Source organism: Artibeus jamaicensis, unplaced genomic scaffold (assembly GCF_021234435.1).
Source record: "Artibeus jamaicensis isolate MK-2021 breed Jamaican fruit bat unplaced genomic scaffold, CSHL_Jam_final contig_76, whole genome shotgun sequence".
Lineage (NCBI taxonomy): Eukaryota > Metazoa > Chordata > Mammalia > Chiroptera > Phyllostomidae > Artibeus > Artibeus jamaicensis.
Genome location: NW_026521954.1, coordinates 1491537 through 1511347, shown reverse-complemented (window position 1 = coordinate 1511347; position 19811 = coordinate 1491537). Strand labels below are relative to the sequence as shown.

The 19811-nt window shown below is 44.0% G+C and overlaps 1 protein-coding gene across 3 annotated transcripts in view; it reads right to left on the bottom strand.

Moving 5' to 3' along the window:
- The window catches only part of ATP8A1 (ATPase phospholipid transporting 8A1), a 215835-nt gene that overhangs the window by 68043 nt on the left and 127981 nt on the right, over nt 1–19811 (bottom strand). For all 3 annotated transcript variants that reach the window (XM_053672277.1, XM_053672278.1, XM_053672279.1), the window contains 2 exons: nt 18872–19010; nt 15492–15556 (listed from right to left, as the gene is read on the bottom strand). In XM_053672277.1, coding sequence (XP_053528252.1) covers nt 15492–15556; nt 18872–19010 — 204 coding nt within the window. The remainder of the gene's footprint in view (nt 1–15491; nt 15557–18871; nt 19011–19811) is intronic.

Here is a 19811-nt window from a genome sequence, read left to right as displayed (position 1 = left end):
GGCTTGCTTCTAAGGGCTACACATACAGATACAACATTTCAGTTAAACTTATTACCACTGCAGGCAGAAGGCTCTACTGTGATTCCCATTCTACAGATGGGGAACATGAGACAAGAGTTCCAGTTCCTTGCCCATGAACGCACAGCTACTAAGTAGGGAAATGAAACCGAGAATTAAATTTCTGTGTAAGCTTGTCCTTTTTCTGCACAGTCCAGCAAACGCAGATCCAACTTCAGACAGCACCAGGCCAAGCAAATTACAAACGGAGGGCCCACACATTCTCTGCTGCTTCCCTGGAGGCTTATCATCTGTCATCTCTACCGCCAACAGAGGTTTCTCTTTATAAAACAAATTTAAAACACAGATCATGTCTCTGCTTGTTCTCTTTTCTATGGCTTCCTAGTCTCTACATGATATATTCCCAGCTCCTTAAAATGGCATTTAAGGCTTTCCACAATCCAAGCCCTGCTAACATTCCCCACCTCGGCTCCTTTGTTTCCTGTGTCTGGAATGACAGGTCTACCGCCTTCTCAACCAAGCTCACCCGACTGAGCCTCCCACACACACTGCACTTCCAGGTCAACTCACTAGGAGCTACCGAGGCCTGTAGGTCCTGGAGGGCAGAGGCCACGTCTAACCTGCTTCCCAGCGACAAACACAGTTGGCCGCGATTACGGAGACTGGGGAAGTACAATACTGAGTGAGAGCACTGAGGAATTCTGATTTCATCCTATTAACAGCATTCCATTTCCCCATTATTATCACTTCTGATTAGAGAGAGAGAGAAGGAGGGAGAGAAGAGGTAAGAGGTATTCATTCCCTTGCTTGCTCCTTAATTTTCTAGAGGAATAACTCATTATTTCAATAGTCTTTCAAACCAAAGCACTGCTCACTAAAATGCCACTGTATTTTTTCTAAAGCCCAACTGTCTCCTGAGTTGAAAATCCAAGTAAAACCTGAGATGGACCTACGGAGGACTTTGAATTTCTTTACAGATCCACTGCAGAGCAAGGCTGAGAGTCAAGTCAACCCCGAGCTGTGCCGCCTCCCCCATAAACCGGCCTGCGGGACAGTCTTGTGCACCCCTGCTCCCCGCTTTGGAAGGTGTTCTCTGACACCTTAACATTCGCTGAGAATTCTCTCATTGGTGGCATCAGTACCCCGGCTCTCCTTGGTGATTATCACAGATCTTCAGCAAATCAAAAGGTGTCCAGAGATGTAACTGAGATAAAATTTCCGAAGGTGAGTCAAAAGCTTCTCACTGTGCGTTCTGCAGCTGGCCCCCCTAGGGTGCAAGGTAACACCACCCAAAAAGCTGCAAACACTTCCTTATTTTAGTTCGTATTTTCCTTCTCACGGAGTGCTGGTGTTGGCTGTGTGTTGCCAGTTACAAGTTATATTTTACCCTTATTTATACTGCCAGGAGTATTCTAAAATTCTTTTATTTGTAAAAGTTTATTGCTTCTCCCCTAAGCTCGGGAGCCGTGCTTTATGGCCATCTTGCATTGAAGCTTATCTCCTGTAGCTAGAAATAAATTTATTATGATATTAACTGTTGCTTTGTTTTCTTTTTGGCTACCGGAGGGGGAAAATGTTTAAACATTTAAACTTAGTGTCATGTGAAAGTGAAAATATATAAATGAGAAGCTAAATCTGTGCAAGAGTAAAAGACCACATAGTACCACAAAATAAAAGCTCTGTATTTCCTCATGTTACACAGTCTCCTTTGTGGGCTGAAAGAAAAGGAGCAGCTGTCGCTGTAATAGGGAGAGCCAGCAGTAAAGGCAGTTTGGGGAGACAGACGGGCCAGGGGGCAAGGCTGGGGTTCGGGCGCCATCGCAGGCAGTGATGCAGCTAAGGGAGGGGCCACAGGGAGAGGGGATTCCTGTGCCTCCCGTGTTCCCACGTCAGGCAGTCATTCAACCCTACCCTCTCCACCCACAGGCAAGCGCTCAGGAGAAGCCCTCCGTCCCTGGACCGCCTCCCATGCTTTCCTGCTTTGCCACTTCACAACGTGGGCCACAACCAGCCTTCTCCTCGGTCCTGTCTTGACAGCGAAGGAGGGAAAATGCTATCTCCCCACGAGGACAGGCTCTGCTCCACTTTCTTCTCTTCCACGGGTGCCTGTTACTACCAAGATTGACTTTTCTCTGTGGCTACCGGACTCCATGCTTCCCAGAGGTTACTCCATATCTCAAGATCCCCAATTTGGCCCCTGTTGCTTCAGCAAACATCTACTTGCTTTACTGAGCACATTTATACCAGGGAGATCATTTATCCCTCAATTATTTCCTCTTAACCTAAATAAAAACTTCCCTTTACCTGATCCTCCCTAATTCTTGAGCCAGGGGGAAGAAGTCTCTTGCATCATCACCTTCCCAATGCCATTATTTTTCCAAGACTACATACTAAAAACAATAAACAAATAAATCAAGAAATGGACCCTTGATCCAACTTTTTTGAGTCCTCCAGGTGATATGAATATTTCCATCTTTCAGATTCTTCAAATAATTTTTTATACTTATGCAACATAGCATGATGTACATATTGTAGCTTATCTGTTTATATCTCTGTTTTCCCCTTCTGGAATGAGGTCCCCGAGGAAGAGATGAAATAAAATGAACAAAAGCTTGGTAATACAAGAAAAACTAAATTATTAATTAATGGAGAATATATCTTGTGGTAAGTTACAAGGGGTTCCTTGTCTGACCATTTTGAGGACTGCTTTTTGCTGCCTACAAAACTTATGTATAATCCTTGATACTCTTAATTAGAACAAGTAAAATGCTAATATGTTTATCTTATAGGAAAGATGGAGAACAAAGTGGAAAAGTGGAAGCTATAATCCAATGCCGACTTCTGTCTTAAATCATATAAATTGTCGAAAGAATATAACATAACAAACACCTTGATGAGCTACTTAGTGATCAAGCCAGGCCGTGTGACCTCAGGCTAAGGGAAAGCAAACAATATACATTTGGTGAATAAGACAGATGCTTGGAAAAGAAAAAGCCAGAAAGACATGTGGCAGATACTTGGGCCAAGTAGAACTCCTCACAAAGATAACTCTGACCAGAAACTTTTTAAAAAGTTCCATTAGAATCTTCAGGGTAGAGCCTAGAAAAACAGATAACAAGTTCATAAGACAACAATAATCTTACAGAAATCAGAGATGGGCGGCTTTATGGCAATCTTTTTCATTACTTTTACATGACCTTTACCAAGAAAAAACCCTTGATAAAAATCACAGAGGGCACCCGAGACAATGAAATCTGACAGTTTTATAGTGAGATGAATCGAAAGCCCCGGTTTCTTTAGAAAGGATCACAGCATGCAAGATGTCATTTTCACCTTGGCAAAAATCCTGCTTGGAACAGGCTAAGGAACCCAGAGGCCAGATGTGCAAAGAACATGCCAGGCCACCTACGAACAATGTTTTTGATGGCCCAACGCACAACGTGGCGTGAAGCACCTGCGTAAAAACGGCCTTTGCAACTTCTAGCCTTCATTTTTTTTCCTGATTCTTTCCAGAAGTTTATAGGAGAGACGGGCTTACTTAGGAAGATGTCCAAGGAACACCCTCGCAGAGAATGTGGAAATATCCCCAAGGAAAGGAAAAATAAAGGCATCTAACCCCTGACTAGAAGACTGGTTAGCCAAGTCTACAAGCAGAGAAGAGGTGAAGGGTATGGGGAAACAGCCCAACACGCAACACCTAATGGTAGTGGCTTCCGCACCTCGCTCTGGGGCCGCGGTCACTACTCTGTATCCCAGAGAGTGTCATTGGCAGGGCTAAGCCCAAACAACAGGAGTTACAAGAAAAGGAAAGTATATTTATACATATTTAGTGCAAAGTACATGTTGGTATTTGGGTCTTAATATGAATAAGTATTTAGCATTTATATTTATTCCTGGGGATCTGTCATGTGTCTGTGGGTCAAATGATAAACTTGTATTATAAGGAGAATTCCATTCCCAGGAAGGAAAAAATAAGATATCAAAATTCTAAACTATACTGTGACTTTCAGATACAGTATTTAACCATGTATTCCATCGCTCTCTTCACAGGTTAGCCACCGGTTAAGTGAAATAAGCCCACAACTGGGGCTAATGATGAATCACTTTGGGGAGACACTCAGCTGTCACCCTTGACAGAAGGGACTTAAGTTTATGAAGCTTGTACTTCAGTGTCAGCACCACAGGTTTTTGTTTTCACTTACTTTCCATAACAAGGGCAACATGCAACATGTTATTGGAAAACACCTGCAGGAATCTTGCTGAACAAAGATGGTGACTCTGCTCAAACAAGAAGCCTGCTGGTGGCTGGGCCACTGTAAAGGATTCCTAACTCCTCATAACTTGTCAGCTGATGTACACTAGTCACCGTCCATGCAGAGAAAACCACTGTCCACAAAGAGTGTTCCAATGCCCGGCCACAAACAGGAGGGATGTTAAAAAGTCAAGGCTGGCACAAGGCTCCCCAAAGGACGGAGCCACATCGTACAGCAGTCCACTTCCAGACACCACAACACACACGCCCTGTGGCTGGGCACTCAAGGCTGTCCGCGGCTTCAGGTGGATGTGGGAATGGGCCAAAAACAAACCAACCAGACATTTCCCACCTTCTTTAAAAAGGGAATATTAAATGTTTTACTTTGAAAAAAAAAAGTCCTCGGTGATGTAAAAGGAAAAAAAAAACTAAATGAGAAGTAAGAAATAGTTTCAACCATCAACCTAAGAAAAGACACCAAGAACTCCAAAACTCTTTTGGACGAGGCAGCTTCATCGGGTCGGTGTTCTAGAGAGACTTACGTTGCGCATCATATGAGAAGGTGCCACGGCTGAGTTCACTGCTCGGTCCAGCAACACACTTTCCCACCGGGAGTAAAGGAGCATTTCCATCTGCTGCCTCGTTATTCTTCCTCCTCAACCATCTCTATTCCATGGTCAGAAAGGCTTGGTGTGAATCACTGCTCCACCACTTACGGCGATCTTCCTTCAGGCAAGCTACTTCTCTAAATCAAATTTTCCTCATGTATAAAACTGGCTTCACATGTCTTTTGCAGGGTTATCGTGGTGATGAAATGTGCTTACTCCTTCGCTTGTGAGTCAATGGCCCCATGCGGTGCTTAGCTCAGAGTTGACATCTGAGCAACATTAGCTCTTTCCCTTCCTCTGATTTCAGGTCTGATGGAGGCACCAACCCACAACGAGAAAAGATCTGCACACTGGCCAGCAAAGCACCGCATTAGTGCTACCCAAGGGGTGTATCACTGACACAATTTTAAGTTTACTTCTGAAATCACCCAGTGGCAATTTTACTGCAGTCCACCTTCTGACTGCCAATGCTCAGCTCTATCAGCTACTTCTCCCACCACATAAAAAGTGTGTGAAACCTGCCACTCTCTCAGCTCTAGGAGAGAGCGTTCTCTCCTCTCAAATGACACACACCTTTCAGTACACGGTAGGAGGTTACTTACTCGGACTGTTTTCTTTATCTCTTAATTTTTGCTGTCTCTAACCTGAAATAACTCTTAAGCTGAAAATAACTTGAAAGTTACAAACTGATTTGGTAACTTTTCTTTTTTATTACCTGTACGTTTTTGGCAATGATGACCATATTGATATGTATGTTAGACTTTGGGTGCCCATAAAATATAAGATTGTATATATGAAAAATTACATAAAATAGTATTACATACAAGTGAGTGCTTCATAAACACTAGGTTTAAAATAACTAACGCTAAACAAAACACAGAGGACTTATTTGCTGGCACGACCTTCAGATAAAACATCATCAACTTACTTTCTTTAGGTACTGATTGTTTTTAAGAGCAGACAAGTAAATATATTTAGTAGGGAATGGGGTTGAAAACATCTTACTTTTGTTTGCTAAGAGTCTACCATAAAAATCTACTACTGATTCATTTCAAATGCCAACTAAGGGGATATATAAGCATCTTAAATGAATACCTATTTTATTAATTGTTTTGGCGGTCTGCGACCCCCTCTCTTCACCACTTAAGACATAAAATATTTACAAATTTTTGACCAAGGAATGCTTCATTCTTTCTCAACTTTTACACTCTCCAAAAGATGTTTACACCCTAAAATGACAAATGAACAGACCAGTCCAAGCTTTCTTCATAATGCATGATGACCATATCAAGTATGGACAACGTTCGCACATTCTTAGACGGTGACTGATGACTTCTGTAACAGCGGCACGAATAAACCATCGGGTTTGACGGTTTCTCAGCGATGTGCTGTGGATTCGGTGGAACTCTGGACATGACGTGCACCCCCACGGCGCACATCTCCCTGCGTCTCCTGCAGGCTGTGGTGGGTTGTGCGGAGCTGCCGAGCGCAGAGAGGAACCACCTTTATGCACAGCCAGCCCATTCAGCACTCATCTCCGCTGGGACTAGCAGCTCTCTCGGACACAGTTTTTGATCAAAAACGTTTGTGTTTCTGAGCTCCCAGACTAGAAAGTAGTCTTTAAAAATATATTCTCACAGAAACAAACCAACATAAAGTAATCTTTCCAAAATGGGTAAGAAGAGATAGAGGTGAAGTCATTAAAAACACATGGTCAAAGAAGTCCTCCGAATCAGCTAGTGGAAGGCGGCCAAGCAAGTGCACTGAATCAATATGTACCGCTAAACACAACGGAGAGGGAACCAGACAGAAAAACATTCCCTGCTTTGCCGATACACAGACTTGGGGTTCCTGGGACGGGAGCAGATACAAAGCACTGCAGTGGAGGAAATGGTCCAGGATCCCAGTGGGGTCGTGCCATCTGAAAAAGGTCAAGGGTTCCCACATGGAGGAAGGTAAGAAGAGGAAGTTACAGTGCTGGGTAAATTGGTCCGGCCCCTGGGCAGAGGTTTGGAATCTGGGATTATGATAGGTTCCATCAGGCAAATAACTCCTTGAGACATCCAGTCTCACTTTGGGTACTGTGGAGAGAGACAGAGGCGGGGAAGTGTGGAATCTGGGTCCAAGTTTATGTTTCAGTGTTGGGGCGGGGGCACACTGCAAAGAGAGACAGACCCAGGGGAAAGAAGGAAGAGTGAGGCGGGGATATAATTATATAATTTAAATAGTTTTGTGGATAAAGGCTTTTACCAAAGCCCTCACGGTAATTATTTTAAACCACTACTGAAAGGCCCCTGAACACTTATTCTGAGCTTGGTATTAAATGCTCTCCAGCGGCGGCAGCGAGTCAAACGCAGAAGGAGGCGGGCTGCAGGAACAGCGGCGGTTGCAGGAACGGAGGAGGCAGCCGTCCAGCCTCTCCTACTGCCCTCGATCCAGCCAGGAAGCGGCTGCTCAGAACACACAACTGATTTTTGGAAAATAAGCAAATTACAAAATCAGTGGTTTGGAGATAGTAAACAACTGGGCCTGTGAGAAATTGTTACCCAGAACCACAGAGAAAACTAATGTTGAGCCCATTTTCTTAATCATTTGAGTTAATTAATGTAGGAATACAGAAGAACATGCTGTATTTTCTCAGTGCAAGTCCCAAATGCACATCATTTCTGTTATTTTTGTATGTGCATTCAATAAAACCATATGTTCAATTGTATTCGTGAAACAAAACAGAGGGTCTTTCCTGAATTCCATAAATGCAAGATGCTCCGAGCCCACCATTTTCCAGGACATCACTCCTTCAGCTGCTTTGTAGCCCTGGTGACGAGTGGGAAAGGAGGTAGGGGCAGGTTCGACAATGTGGGGGATGCCTCCCTGAATGCTTCCTTCTGTCACCGAGTCTCAGCCACCTCTGGAGAAAGTACAGTTATTTAAAAGCAAAGAGAACCTACGGTTTTGGATTTAGCACAATCCAGGTTGAAATTCAGGCTCCAGCCCTGGCTGGCTGGCTATGTAAACTCAAAGTCTCTCCGTGTAATTGAGCAAACAACACTAGCCCCTCAGGGACACAGGCTAGTGTACGCAGATACACCTGGCACACAGAAGGTTTCCTATAACCTGTGCTGATTCATCAAAAGATACGGGGAGGCAGAGACGCAAAAAAGTCACAAGGCATGGCCTGCTCCTCTTAGAAATGTCGACAAGCCGTGGGGCGACTGGCAAGGTGGCAGAATGGTTAGAAAGCATTTATCTGTAGTTCTAGGTCACAGGGAACTCTTGGAAGAGTTCGGATGTTTAGCAGAGAGAGAGAGAGAGGAGAGAGAGAGAGAGAGATTATATTCAGGCTTGGGAGAGGAAATATTTCTTGAAACAGAAACACTATGAATTTGCGAACAACTTTACTGAAGGTTTTGCACACAAGCCAAGATTACTGGGTTTTGTTTAAGAAAAGGGGACACACTCAGTTCTTAGGAGACCAAACAATGGGTGTGTGATGGAAGTTTTTACAATCACATACTTTGGCTTGTGGCAGACACCATCTTAAATCAGAGGAAAAGAGAGGAGATCATTTTGTCCATGTTATTTTCATTTTTTATAATGTTTACATTTTTTACTAAGCCATTTATTTCAAATGTAACAAAGCTGGCTGTCTTCCCTGTGAGATGCCTGGAGTTGCCGTGTGCCAGATCGTCCTTGAACAACCGTCTTGCAACAGGACACGTCTTTGCTTCTGATAGGGCTACATTAACAACTTAAACGAAGATCTTCACATTTTCAGGCCCCAAAGCCGAAACAGTTTCGCTAATAATGGTAAAAGAAAATCCACACTACTCGAGCCCTGATGCTGGCTGTGGCAGAAAACTCAGTGTGGTTTTTTAAAACCCGCCTAAACCGTTTTTCAAAGCAGTACAAAATGTATCGCATTAGACTCCTGGGATGTATCAAGACAAAACCTGAAGTAGCCCCAATTCTCTTTTCCCCCTCCTTTTCTGGAGCCAAGTCAATAACTTGCTTATTCTGGATTCCTTTCAGAGGCCACTCAACAGTGGCTGGTTCCCCAAACAGTGAAGTTTGTATGCATAATACATATAAGTCGAACTTAAAAGGGTACAAATGACAACTTCACCATTTATGCCAGAATGGTCTGTAAGTTATATCTGAAGCTTACAGGGTGTTAGAAAACCAAACTCAGCTAGAAAAAAAATGAACAATCCCGCAAAGGCTTTCTTTTACCACGGCGTTGAAATATATATATGCTTAGGCTTGTTAATATCAAATGATGCTAACAAGTCATTTTCTGTAAAATATATCAGTGGAGGTGAAGGGGGGGGGCTGCTAGTATCCATAACCAAACTTAAGCTCACTTGGGGTTACAGCCTCAGATTAAGGAGAAAATGTAAGTAAAGTATGGCATTGAGGAACTCCCACTCTCTCTCTCTCTCTCCCTCTCGGAATAATAATGTATAAGTAGTAACAAAAATGATCATGATCCATTTTTTAAGTGCTTACTAAAGGCCGGGCATTGTTTCTAAGAATTTAAAAAGTACTCCTTTGTTTGATTTTCCCAACACCCTACAGATGAATATTGTTATTATCCTCTTGTAAGAGTAGCTGGTGGCTCAGGCCCAGGCATATCTATCTGCTTAGTCTCTGGGACCCAAAGACCAACGTACACCCTCCAGTGACACTCAGTTAGCACTGAAGGTCCAGTTAACCTCTCTAGATTGGTCGTAATAGTGTCTGCTCACTGTCTTCAGGTGTAAACGTGATTGTCCCTGTCAAGTCCTGAGTTCAGTGCCTACCCAAACACTAAGCACTTCATAAATGGAAGCTAGTGGGGTTTTTTAAATTAATTTTTTTATGATGGAAATAGCAGTGCATAGAACCCAGAGGGACGGGGAGTTCCCTTTTCACAGAAAGTCAGGAACCTGCATTCTCCTTTGGGATCCGTACACTGCTTCCCACACACGAGGTGCTGAATCCTAATCAGGCTGAATGTGAAGGTCACAGTGGCAGAGACTGTCCACAGAAACTGTGCCCAGATGATCGGAGGGAGAGGTGGGCAAGGCCTTCCTGCAGGAGTTCAACCTGGGAACACTGGAAGCCTCTGACTCCGAGGGGAGGGAATTTATTTCTCCAAGCTCTCTACAAACATACTTAATCATCATTCCTGTGGATCCAGTGAATACACAGTAAATAAATTGTCCTCTCTGTTCTTTTCTTGGTTCCTAGGAAAGCCAGAGAGTAGAAAGGAGGAGGAAAACCAGTAAGAACGGATTTGAGATCCAGCCCCACTGCCCAGGACAGACCCCACAGCTCTGTATGAAAGAGCTGCGAGGAGGGGCCGAGCACCTAAGGCTCAAGAAAGGTCGCTTTGGCACCTACCGGGTTAGTGGCTTAAGAAATGATGCTTCTTCCCGCTTGCCCTAGGCTTGACAGATGAGGGTAGTAAAATCCTGAGCTACCACAATGAAACCAGTCTTCAAAAAACAATATTTTGAGTCACCTGAAAGTATCTGCAGAGATTTACAGAATTGGTATACCATGGGGATTTGAATAATATAACAGGCATAGTCCTTAATGCAGCCTGAGCCCGATCCTGACAGGACTGTGTTAGAGCCTCTTGACAGATGTTAGGTAGCCACTGTGAGGTAAAGGTAGGTCACCTGCGACGGTCTCTAGTTCCTAGCTCAGACTTCTACATGTTTCCAGTTTAAACAGGCTTTAAACAAATCTACTTGAACAAATGACTTCATGACAAACTAAAGCAATGAAGTAGATGCTAGAACCATTTCCTGGAGCCAGGTCATTAAGTGGAAGGGCTTTCTGAAAAGTTCTGGGCGGAGTTGGGGAGGAAGTACAACACACCCATTCAAGCCACTGATTCACTTGACATTCCTGCCGTTTTAGACCCTTAAGGAAATGTGTTCTACCAAGAACATAATCAGAAGAAGCATGATAAAAAATTATACGAATTACCCTAATTATCTATTTATTATCGGTGTCTACTAGATTTTGATCAACTTTAGATGATTCGTAATGATGCTTATCCATGAAATTCTTACTTTCTAAATTAAAAAAAAAAGACCAGCTTTCTAAGAAACCTTTTGCTGACCACGCGACATTCGACACTGGCTTGGCAGGTGCCGGGTGAGGACGCCAGCTGTGCTCTCGGCATCGGGCTGCAAGGGGCTGCTGCTCTCGTCACGAAAGGAGCCGGGCAGGTAGGGGAAGCCGGCCAGTCCGATTTCCTCATTGGGTCTGCAGATCAAGACTTCCATTCCGTTCATTTGTATTTCCAACTGTAGTTTGGTTTTATATATTTATTTAAAGGTTTTAAAAAATGCAGCCCTGGCTGGTGCGGCTCACTGGATTGAGTGCCGGCCTGGGAACCAAAGGGTCACAGGTTCTATTCCCAGTCAGGACACATGCCTAGGTTGCAGGTCCAGGTCCCCAGTAGGGGGCTAGTGAGAGACAACCATACATTGATACTTCTTTCCCTCTTTTTCTCCCTCCCTCCCCCTCTGTCTAAAAATAAATAAATAAAATCTTTTAAAAATGCCGAACAGCCATTCATTTTTTTATGAATGATAATCATATTGAAACCCAAAAATGAGAAAATGAGAAAGTCAAGTGGCATTTCTTTTTTAGATGAGCTAGGTTATGGGAAGACAAAGACTTTTTTTCACTACTGGGAGAAAGGTTTTCCTATTTGGAGGTCTAGGAGCCTTAAATAGGACACTTTATTTGTGTAAGTTCAACATAATACAACAGGGTCTGCTTTAAAATTTTAGCAGTATTAGAGGTAACATTTTGGTAGAAAATCTGACCATTTCAGGGCAATATGCATCACTTATGCAAAAGGGGATCCGCATTTATAAAGTGCTTTCTCAGGAAAATAATGAAAAGATGGGAAAATAATATATGGTTTAAAATAAAAAGATCATCAAGCAAAACAATGTGCAAGCTACTGAAACATTATTTTTCTACAAAGTTTCCTGACATCTCATTTTTATATGTGCCACGTGCTGTACTAACCATATGCCAAGGGTAACATTCCCCATACTTTATAGGCAGCAAAAGTGCTTCAGAGAAGTTATCTAATTTCAACTTGCCCAGGGTCCCCCATTCCAGTTAGAGCAGAATAGCACTCTTAAACACGATATAATTTCAGGGAATAATTTGAGTACATTCATGAAAATTGTCACTTGACAAAACACCCACCCACCGTTTATTTCTCCTTATATTATTTCCCAAGACATTCTGCTCCTAAATTTATTATCTGAATGTTAATTATCCTTTTTGCTGATAGAATTGCAATCCCATATTTTATTATCATCAGTACAATCTGAACACATGGGAGGCTCTGCTCAGCCATGGCAATGAAGAAGTAAACGATGATTTACTTGCAGGCATTCTAGCACATCTAATGATTTGCCTGAAGTCTCAGCCGTGGTGTTGACGACATAAGATCTGAGGGAGCAGAGTGAAACATGCAAAGTGATGTCTCCTTTCCTGCTGGGAAGCAAATGAGTGCACCAGAGCAGGCCTGACCCTGAACAGCCAGATGCACTGAACTCCTTGGGAGAAGAAGTCACCACTTAGCTCCCTGTGACGCACCCTCCCCCAGACGGCAGCGCCAGAATGACTGGCAGTCCGGCAGCTGGACAAATTAGTGCTAATCATTCAGCCAGAGCGTCTGCCTGTGATATTCCACACCAAACTGTCACTTGAATTGCAAAGGACATTGCTAATCGCTTTACTTTTAAAATATCAGATATGGTTGATTACCACCCAATTTAAAACTGATACACAACTTTCTTGTTTTTAAAGAAAGCCCCTAATTAAAATTACTCAGTGACTGACTTCTCCAGTGTTTATGGAGGACTTCCTGCGTGCTGGGCAATTTGCTGAGTGCTGAGAGGGGATGGTGAACCCAAAGAGACAGACAGAGGGGTTTATGACTTTGGAGTTTACCCTCTTGGAAACTTCAGAATAAAAGTAAAAGGCACTCTCTTAACAGTACATGATGTGGTACACTGAATGTTTTTAACAGTTCACTTTTTTCCCTTGAGATTCCTATTTACATGATACTTAAAACACTTAAAGAACACGGTTAGCCAAGAGTTGCAGAAAGATGATGAAACAGACGACAATGAAAGAAACAAGGTGACCACTTTCTGCAGAAGGTGAAAACCTGACACTAGACCAAAGGCATCATGTGTCAGAGCGAGCATGGCTTGTCATGCCTTTGTCTTGATGTCACGGGTCCTACCTCTGATTTCCTTCAAGTGACAGAAAAACAGCATTCTGCGATGACCCACGTTGCTGACAAAGATGTAACTAACCGCCTACAGGGGCTGTGGGAATGCTTCTGCTGAGGTTTCTGCAGAGCTGTGAACTACAGAAACCCAGTTCTGGAACCGCCTGGATGGCTCCTTCTCCAGGGACCACGTGGGACAGGTCTCCCTGAATGTCTCTCACTCCACATCTTGCAGCTGGTGCCCCCATTTCTTCTTACCAAACTCTCATCCTGGTCCTTTGCCTGCACCCCATGCCTCCCCACCCTTCCAAATATGCCTATGTACACTTGATCATATGCATCTTACCTCTTTTAAGAGGCTGATGAAATTGCCCCTCTTACCTGTACAGGCAAATTGTCGATCCTGGCCCAGCTTCCCACACCTGCCCTCAGCCTGCCTTTCCAATTTTAACTCCCTGGGTCACTTCTTTCCTGGTACCTTACAGATACTGAGCCACACTGCTAAACAGAATTAGGTAGCGTCATGTGAACTATTACAGAACAATTGCTAAGATACATCACATGAGAAAAACAAAGTATAAAGCAGTATGAACAGTACACTGTAATGAGTTTAGTGACAGAGGATGCGTGTACAGACATTCACACATGTCCTTAGATACGGCAGAATATCTCTGGATGAACATGAGGAACTGGAACCTGTGGCCGAGCCGAGGGAGGTGAACTGGGTAAACCCGTGGGAGATCCAGTTTTTTACCGTCTGTACTTTTCCCTTTTTGTAACTTAAAGTTTACATTATGTGCCTATATTTATTCAAACAAAAATATGTAAAAAGTTATAATCTTGTGTTCAAGTTCAATGTACCTCCTTCAAGCCCCAAGTATGCCTTGAACTTACTTGCAATAATTTCCTGCTCCAAATACCACCCCCTTACTCAATAACTCGCCTCTATCTAAAGGCTATTTTATACATACTTCTCTCAACTGTGCAATATTTTCATAGCAATCTGCCATATTTACATAGCTGTTTTGTATTGTTACTTGTGTGCATTTTAGTTCTTTTATTATTTATAAGCTTGTGGAAGGCTGGGTTCTCTTAAGTCATAATTTTTCACAGCACAGTAACTTGGGTAAATAAATCCAAATTAACACATAGGAGGCGTGGGGCATGGAGACAACTGGAAGCCCTAAGTGGGCAGAGTCCATGGCTTTCAGGGCCTACCAGGGGGTCTACGGAAGGGGTAAACAGAGAGGAAAGTCTTCAAAGAGTGGGCTGGCTTTCTTTTGGTTTGTGCTTTTAAGACTAGAGCTTGGTTCACAAAAAGCACTTCTGCAATAGGTAAAGGTGTGAGCAACTTCCAGGCCTGCAGAATCACGTACTGCTCCTCGGGTGACCAGTTTGCTCAAAGATGTCATAAAAAAGGGCAAGACATCACAAGGATTGTTCTGAGGACAAACAGTGAAGAGATCACCAGTCCAGTTTAACAGTCGGAAGCCAACCACTTCTTACACGTAATTTCTGTTCTCCACTGGACTTGTAAACATTCGCCTCTTCACCACCCCTGCCACATGCTCACCTCGCGGCCGCCCACACAAGGTCAGGTTTGCTCTGCTCGCTCTTCGTGCCACAGGGACCATTTCAAGCCCTTGTATAACCACATCTCCCGCTCTGTCCCCTGCCTTAAGTTGCAAACAGTCACCTTTACTTCAAAATATTTACTGGTCACTCAACCTACGTATTTCTTTGTGAATGTTTATTTCGCGCTGTGCACCTAACCAATCCTCCCCGCTTCCCCAAATATAAATTCAGGTGACCAAAGCCATGAAAACAGACTTCCCTGGAATTTGGATTTCAGCCCGGAATTTAGAACACTGACAAAAAAAAAACAACAACAAAACCCCAAACAAAACAAAACAAAAAACTTAAGTGCTTTCCTATAAGCAATGGTTATTTTGTGTTGTTCAATAGTGCTCACAACTTTTTTTTTAAAAGCAAAATATATATTTTCACTGGCAGCTAAAGCAGAAATTACTAATAAACGCCTCGAACACAAAACATCCAGATGGACAGGAACAAGTGGCCGTCACTCAGGAGCCTCCGGCCATTGTGCCTTGATAATGCAGTGCTCGGGTCTCGCCACGTGAGGCGCTCTCCTCCAGCTGTCATTGCGGGAAGCCAGAGAGCGCTCACATCATCGCCGTCAGCACTGAGCACTTTACGCCAGAGGACGGTGGTAACCAGGTATCTTTTAACCTCAGGAAGACAGTGTTTTCACAGCTTTCTGAATATAAAATGCAACACTACCAGATGACTATGTTGTTAAAGGATTGTCTTTTTTAAAGATGGTTTTACTTACATCAAGCGAGCCTTCATTTATAACAATCATTCCCATGTTCTTTCTCAGAAGTTTGCAGGAGTGTCCTGTGTCCAAGCATAAAGGGAATTAATTGATGCCATTAATTTCTCTGGATAGAGGAGACATTAAAGCAATACTATAAAAGCAATGCTAGAAAATTGCTTTTTCATCTGTTTTCTTACATAAAATTAAGATGTATCCAACTTATTAGGAAGATGCCAGTTGGGACTTCTCCAGGTTTGCAGGTGGTTAATGAAGAAGTGCTCCAGCCTGCTGCAGGAGGGGACGCTACCAGGTCGACACCTGACAGGGGACAGCTGTCTCGTAAACAAGGTGGAAAGGACTGCGGTGATGATTCCCAGAGTCCCGACAACTGACATGTGGACATCTTTCATGACGACCAACGGGAAGAGCAGAAGATGGGCTGAGGGCTGGCCGGGGAGGGTGCAGGAGGGTCCTCTGCCCATGCCGTGGACAACTGCTTGAACCACACCCTCCTCTACCCTCCTGCCATCGCTGGCTTTGCTGTACATGCTGTGGGGCAGAATCACGGGCTGGCTAACCCAACCCTGCTTCCTCTGAATCTGTCTGCCTGCGGTTGACTGTGGCTGGAGAAAAACAGGCAACCCTGCTGACTGGCCTCCCGTGTCAAATACTATCGTCACATTTCAAACAGCACTGTCTATACTCACTCCCTCTATGATCTCAGTCCTTCCCATGGTCTTACACGCCATCGAAATCATGGCCATTCTGGAACTCCTGTCTCCTGCTAAGGTCTCTTCCCTGAACTCCAGACTCCACATCCCAGCACCTACCGAACAGCAGACACTTAGGTATAGAATAGGCATTGGGAACTTAACATATCCCAAAGACGGCTTCCTGACGTCCCCCGGAAAACCTGTTCCTCCTCCAGTCTTCCTCATTTTGGTTAATGGCAACTCCGTCCTTCAGTTGCTACGACTAAAAATCCTTGGAGTTACCCTGGATTCCTTAGTCTAGCATTCTACAGTTAGTCTACCAGTCGGTCCTACAAGCTCTACTTTAAACATACAGGGTCTGGCAAAAGTAACACCTGCTTCTGTGTGGTTGGTAGGCTAGTATAGGGTGTAATAATTTATAGTTTTAATTTGAACATCTCACCTAAAATGTCATATGGAGTGCTTGAGTGTGATAGTGTTATGTTACAGAATTACATGCTAATGATTTTGTAATTAAAAAGGGGCATTATTTGTGCCGGTCCCTGTATATCCAGAATCCCACCATTTCTCGTCAGTTCCACTGTAAACACCGGTGTCCAACCCACCAGCATGTCTCACCTGGATTAATCAAACAGCCTCTTCCTTGGTCTCCCTGCTTCCATATTTGCTTTCCTTTGAGTAGTTCTCAGTCTAGCAGCCAAACTGACTGTTCTCGTGGGAAAGTCAGATCACGTCTTTCCTCTGCTCAGGACTGTCCAGAGGTTTCCCATTCACTCGGAGGAAACACTAAGTCTGGACCACCGCCTGGAGGCCCCATCCTGCCTGGGCTCAGTCACGCTGCTGACCGCTTCTCCTCCACCCTTTCGTATTTCTGCTCTTTTGGTCTAGAACGAAGACAGCCTCCCCCAATCGCGCACATGACAAGCTCCCTCCCCTCTCTTATGTCATTCCTCAAATGTCACCTTCTCAATGAGGTCCTCCTGACCTCAAGATTTGAACCTGAATCCCTCTGTGCAAGGCTGCATCTCCCTTTCCCGCTTTATTTTTCTTTGTAGCAATTATTGCATCTACTATGCTACACGTTCTCCTTACGTACTTTATTGTCTGCTCCCCTGACTGGGGTGGGAGCCCTCCAGGAGGGAGGATTTTGGTTTGCTTTGTTCGTCGCTTTTAGCTGGTGCCTGGCACTGCAGCCGCCCTGCCTGCCCATTTGCTGAATGAGTGAATCTTACCCATCCTTTCCTAGGAACAAGATTCTAGGTGTAACACGTGACCGGAAACCGCTACCATCCTCTTTTCATAGGCTCTGTATCCTGAGCGCTTTTACACGATTTCTTCTTTCCCCCACATGTCACCCTTAACCACCGCACACTCCCCCTCTATCTGTGGTCAGGCTTTGTCACATTTCTGTGTTTCAGGGAATCCTGGTGCCTGCGCATCTTCCATTTTGTCTCTAACGCCAGTGATGGTGTTTATTATCCGAAGGAGTAATCTGGGTGGCTCGGAGGTTTCAAGTCTTAGCTAGTGTTTTTGAAAATTTAATTTCACTTAGTTGATATGACTTTACTGTAAATTTGTGGTGCATTTATATATCCTGAATACTGTGATTACTGGCATTTCTGAAAGGAATATTAGCTAATGTTTTTGGACAGATGATCCTTAATCACGATTGTCTGAACATGCGGTTTCACACTGTGAACATCTCTGAAATGGCCTGTTGAACTCTGGGAGAGTTTGTGTGTAATACTGGCCAGAGGCTGAGTCGATATCAGGGTTCACGGTGCCCAGGAAACCCACCGTTACCGAAGCTGGGAACGAGGAGTGACGTTTCCTTAGCATGTCATCAGTACTACAGGCTGCTAACACTGAACACTAACTTTCTTCTCAGTAAGACTTCTGTTATAGACTGAATCGTGTCCCCCCAAAATTCACACGCTTGAGCACTAACCCACATGTGCCTGCACTTGGACAAATGGACTTTAAAAAGTTAATTAAAGATCATAAGGGTGGGGCCTGATCCCATAGGACTGGTGTCCTTGTAGGAAGAGGCAGCAAAAACACCTGTGCACAGGGAGAGGCCATGTGAGGACTCAGAGACAAGCCAGGAAAAGAGGCCTCAGAGGAAACCAAACCTGCCGATGCTTTGATCTTGGACTTCCAGCCTCCAGAGCCATGAGAAAATTTATTTCTGGTGTTTAAACTGCCTGATCTGCAGTGTTCTGTTATGGTAGCCTCAGCTAATAATAACCTCCCCCCAAAATACGGAATTAACCGTAGGTGAATGGAAACCCGGAACCTGCTTACTTCCTTTCTTGGAAATGACCTTTGGTCAAATAAGCAAGCATCAGTACACGACCTGATACGATCCCAATTTCTCGACTTTCACAGATAACTGCAGAAATGTTAGCTACCTGAGCCGAGTGTGGAGGGAAGGCGGGGGCAGGCGATGACGCTCAGGGGAGGGTGGGTATCGCGTGGTTGCAGGCGCGAGCGTAGTTAGGTTGGAGATACAACCACTACAGTGTTAAAGAGTCACCTGGGCCACACGCAGACACGCCCAATAATATAATGGAAACCAAAATACCAAATCTTTCAAATCTGGACACATCCACAATTTATCTTCTCTAACGTATCAGGCTGTTCAAAAGCATCACAAATTAAAGTTTGAATTGGGTGAATTACCGATGTTAATGGCAGTTTCTTGCTTGTCCCCTGTAAGGATCCAGATTTTGATGTCTGCTTTCATGAGAGTCTCTATGGTTTCAGGCACTTGATCTTGTAATTTATCCTCAATGGCTGTGGCTCCCAGTAGCTGAAGATTCTGGGGAAAATAAACGGTAAACATTTTAAGATCAGACCAGTCTAGGTTCTCTAAGAGCAACAACAAACTGAAGTATGTATATGCTTTTAAGACAAAGGTGAATGTTAATTCACGGACACTGGTGTAAATTCCAATGAGCCCAGTGAGTTTCCTCTCCTGGGGGTCCCTGGCTTTCATCCGGGCTTCTGGCGTGAGACCCAGGCCGCGAGTTTTACCTGACTTCTGTCTAAGGTAAGAAATGGATTCTAGAAACAGCAACAGCAGACAGGGGCAAATCAAGTCAGTTTAAAAGCAGCAGGCAGTGGCTAAAACCCCCAAACTATTGCCGATCACTACAGTAAAGACACAATCTTGCAGACCTGTTTGAAAAAGAAGGAAATATGCCAGTACGATTTGATTATAATCTGATGCAGTGTCTGGAAGTATACACATGTTAGAAAGGACGAAGAACAATAAACAAAGTGATAGCATTAGTCTCTGTTAAAAAAAAAGGACAGGTGGAGTGTTTTTCCGATTGTTTCGCATTTGCATCGTAGAAGGTCAGAGTCCGTTAAAGATCTCTTGCTCACGAGTTGGTACATTTCCCACAAGACTGGATACAACCAGTATGCTCCATGGAAAGCTGTCCTGACCTCTCACCAAGAATGGCTTCAACTCTTGTCTTCCTGAATGGAGAAAAAGGAGAACGAGCTCTTGGCTGTGAGGGAACCCTGGCTTGCCAGGTGGATATAGGCAATGGTGCTCTTGTTCTTAACCACATGGAAATGCACTGAGATAGACGAAGACTGGAAACTTTCTCTT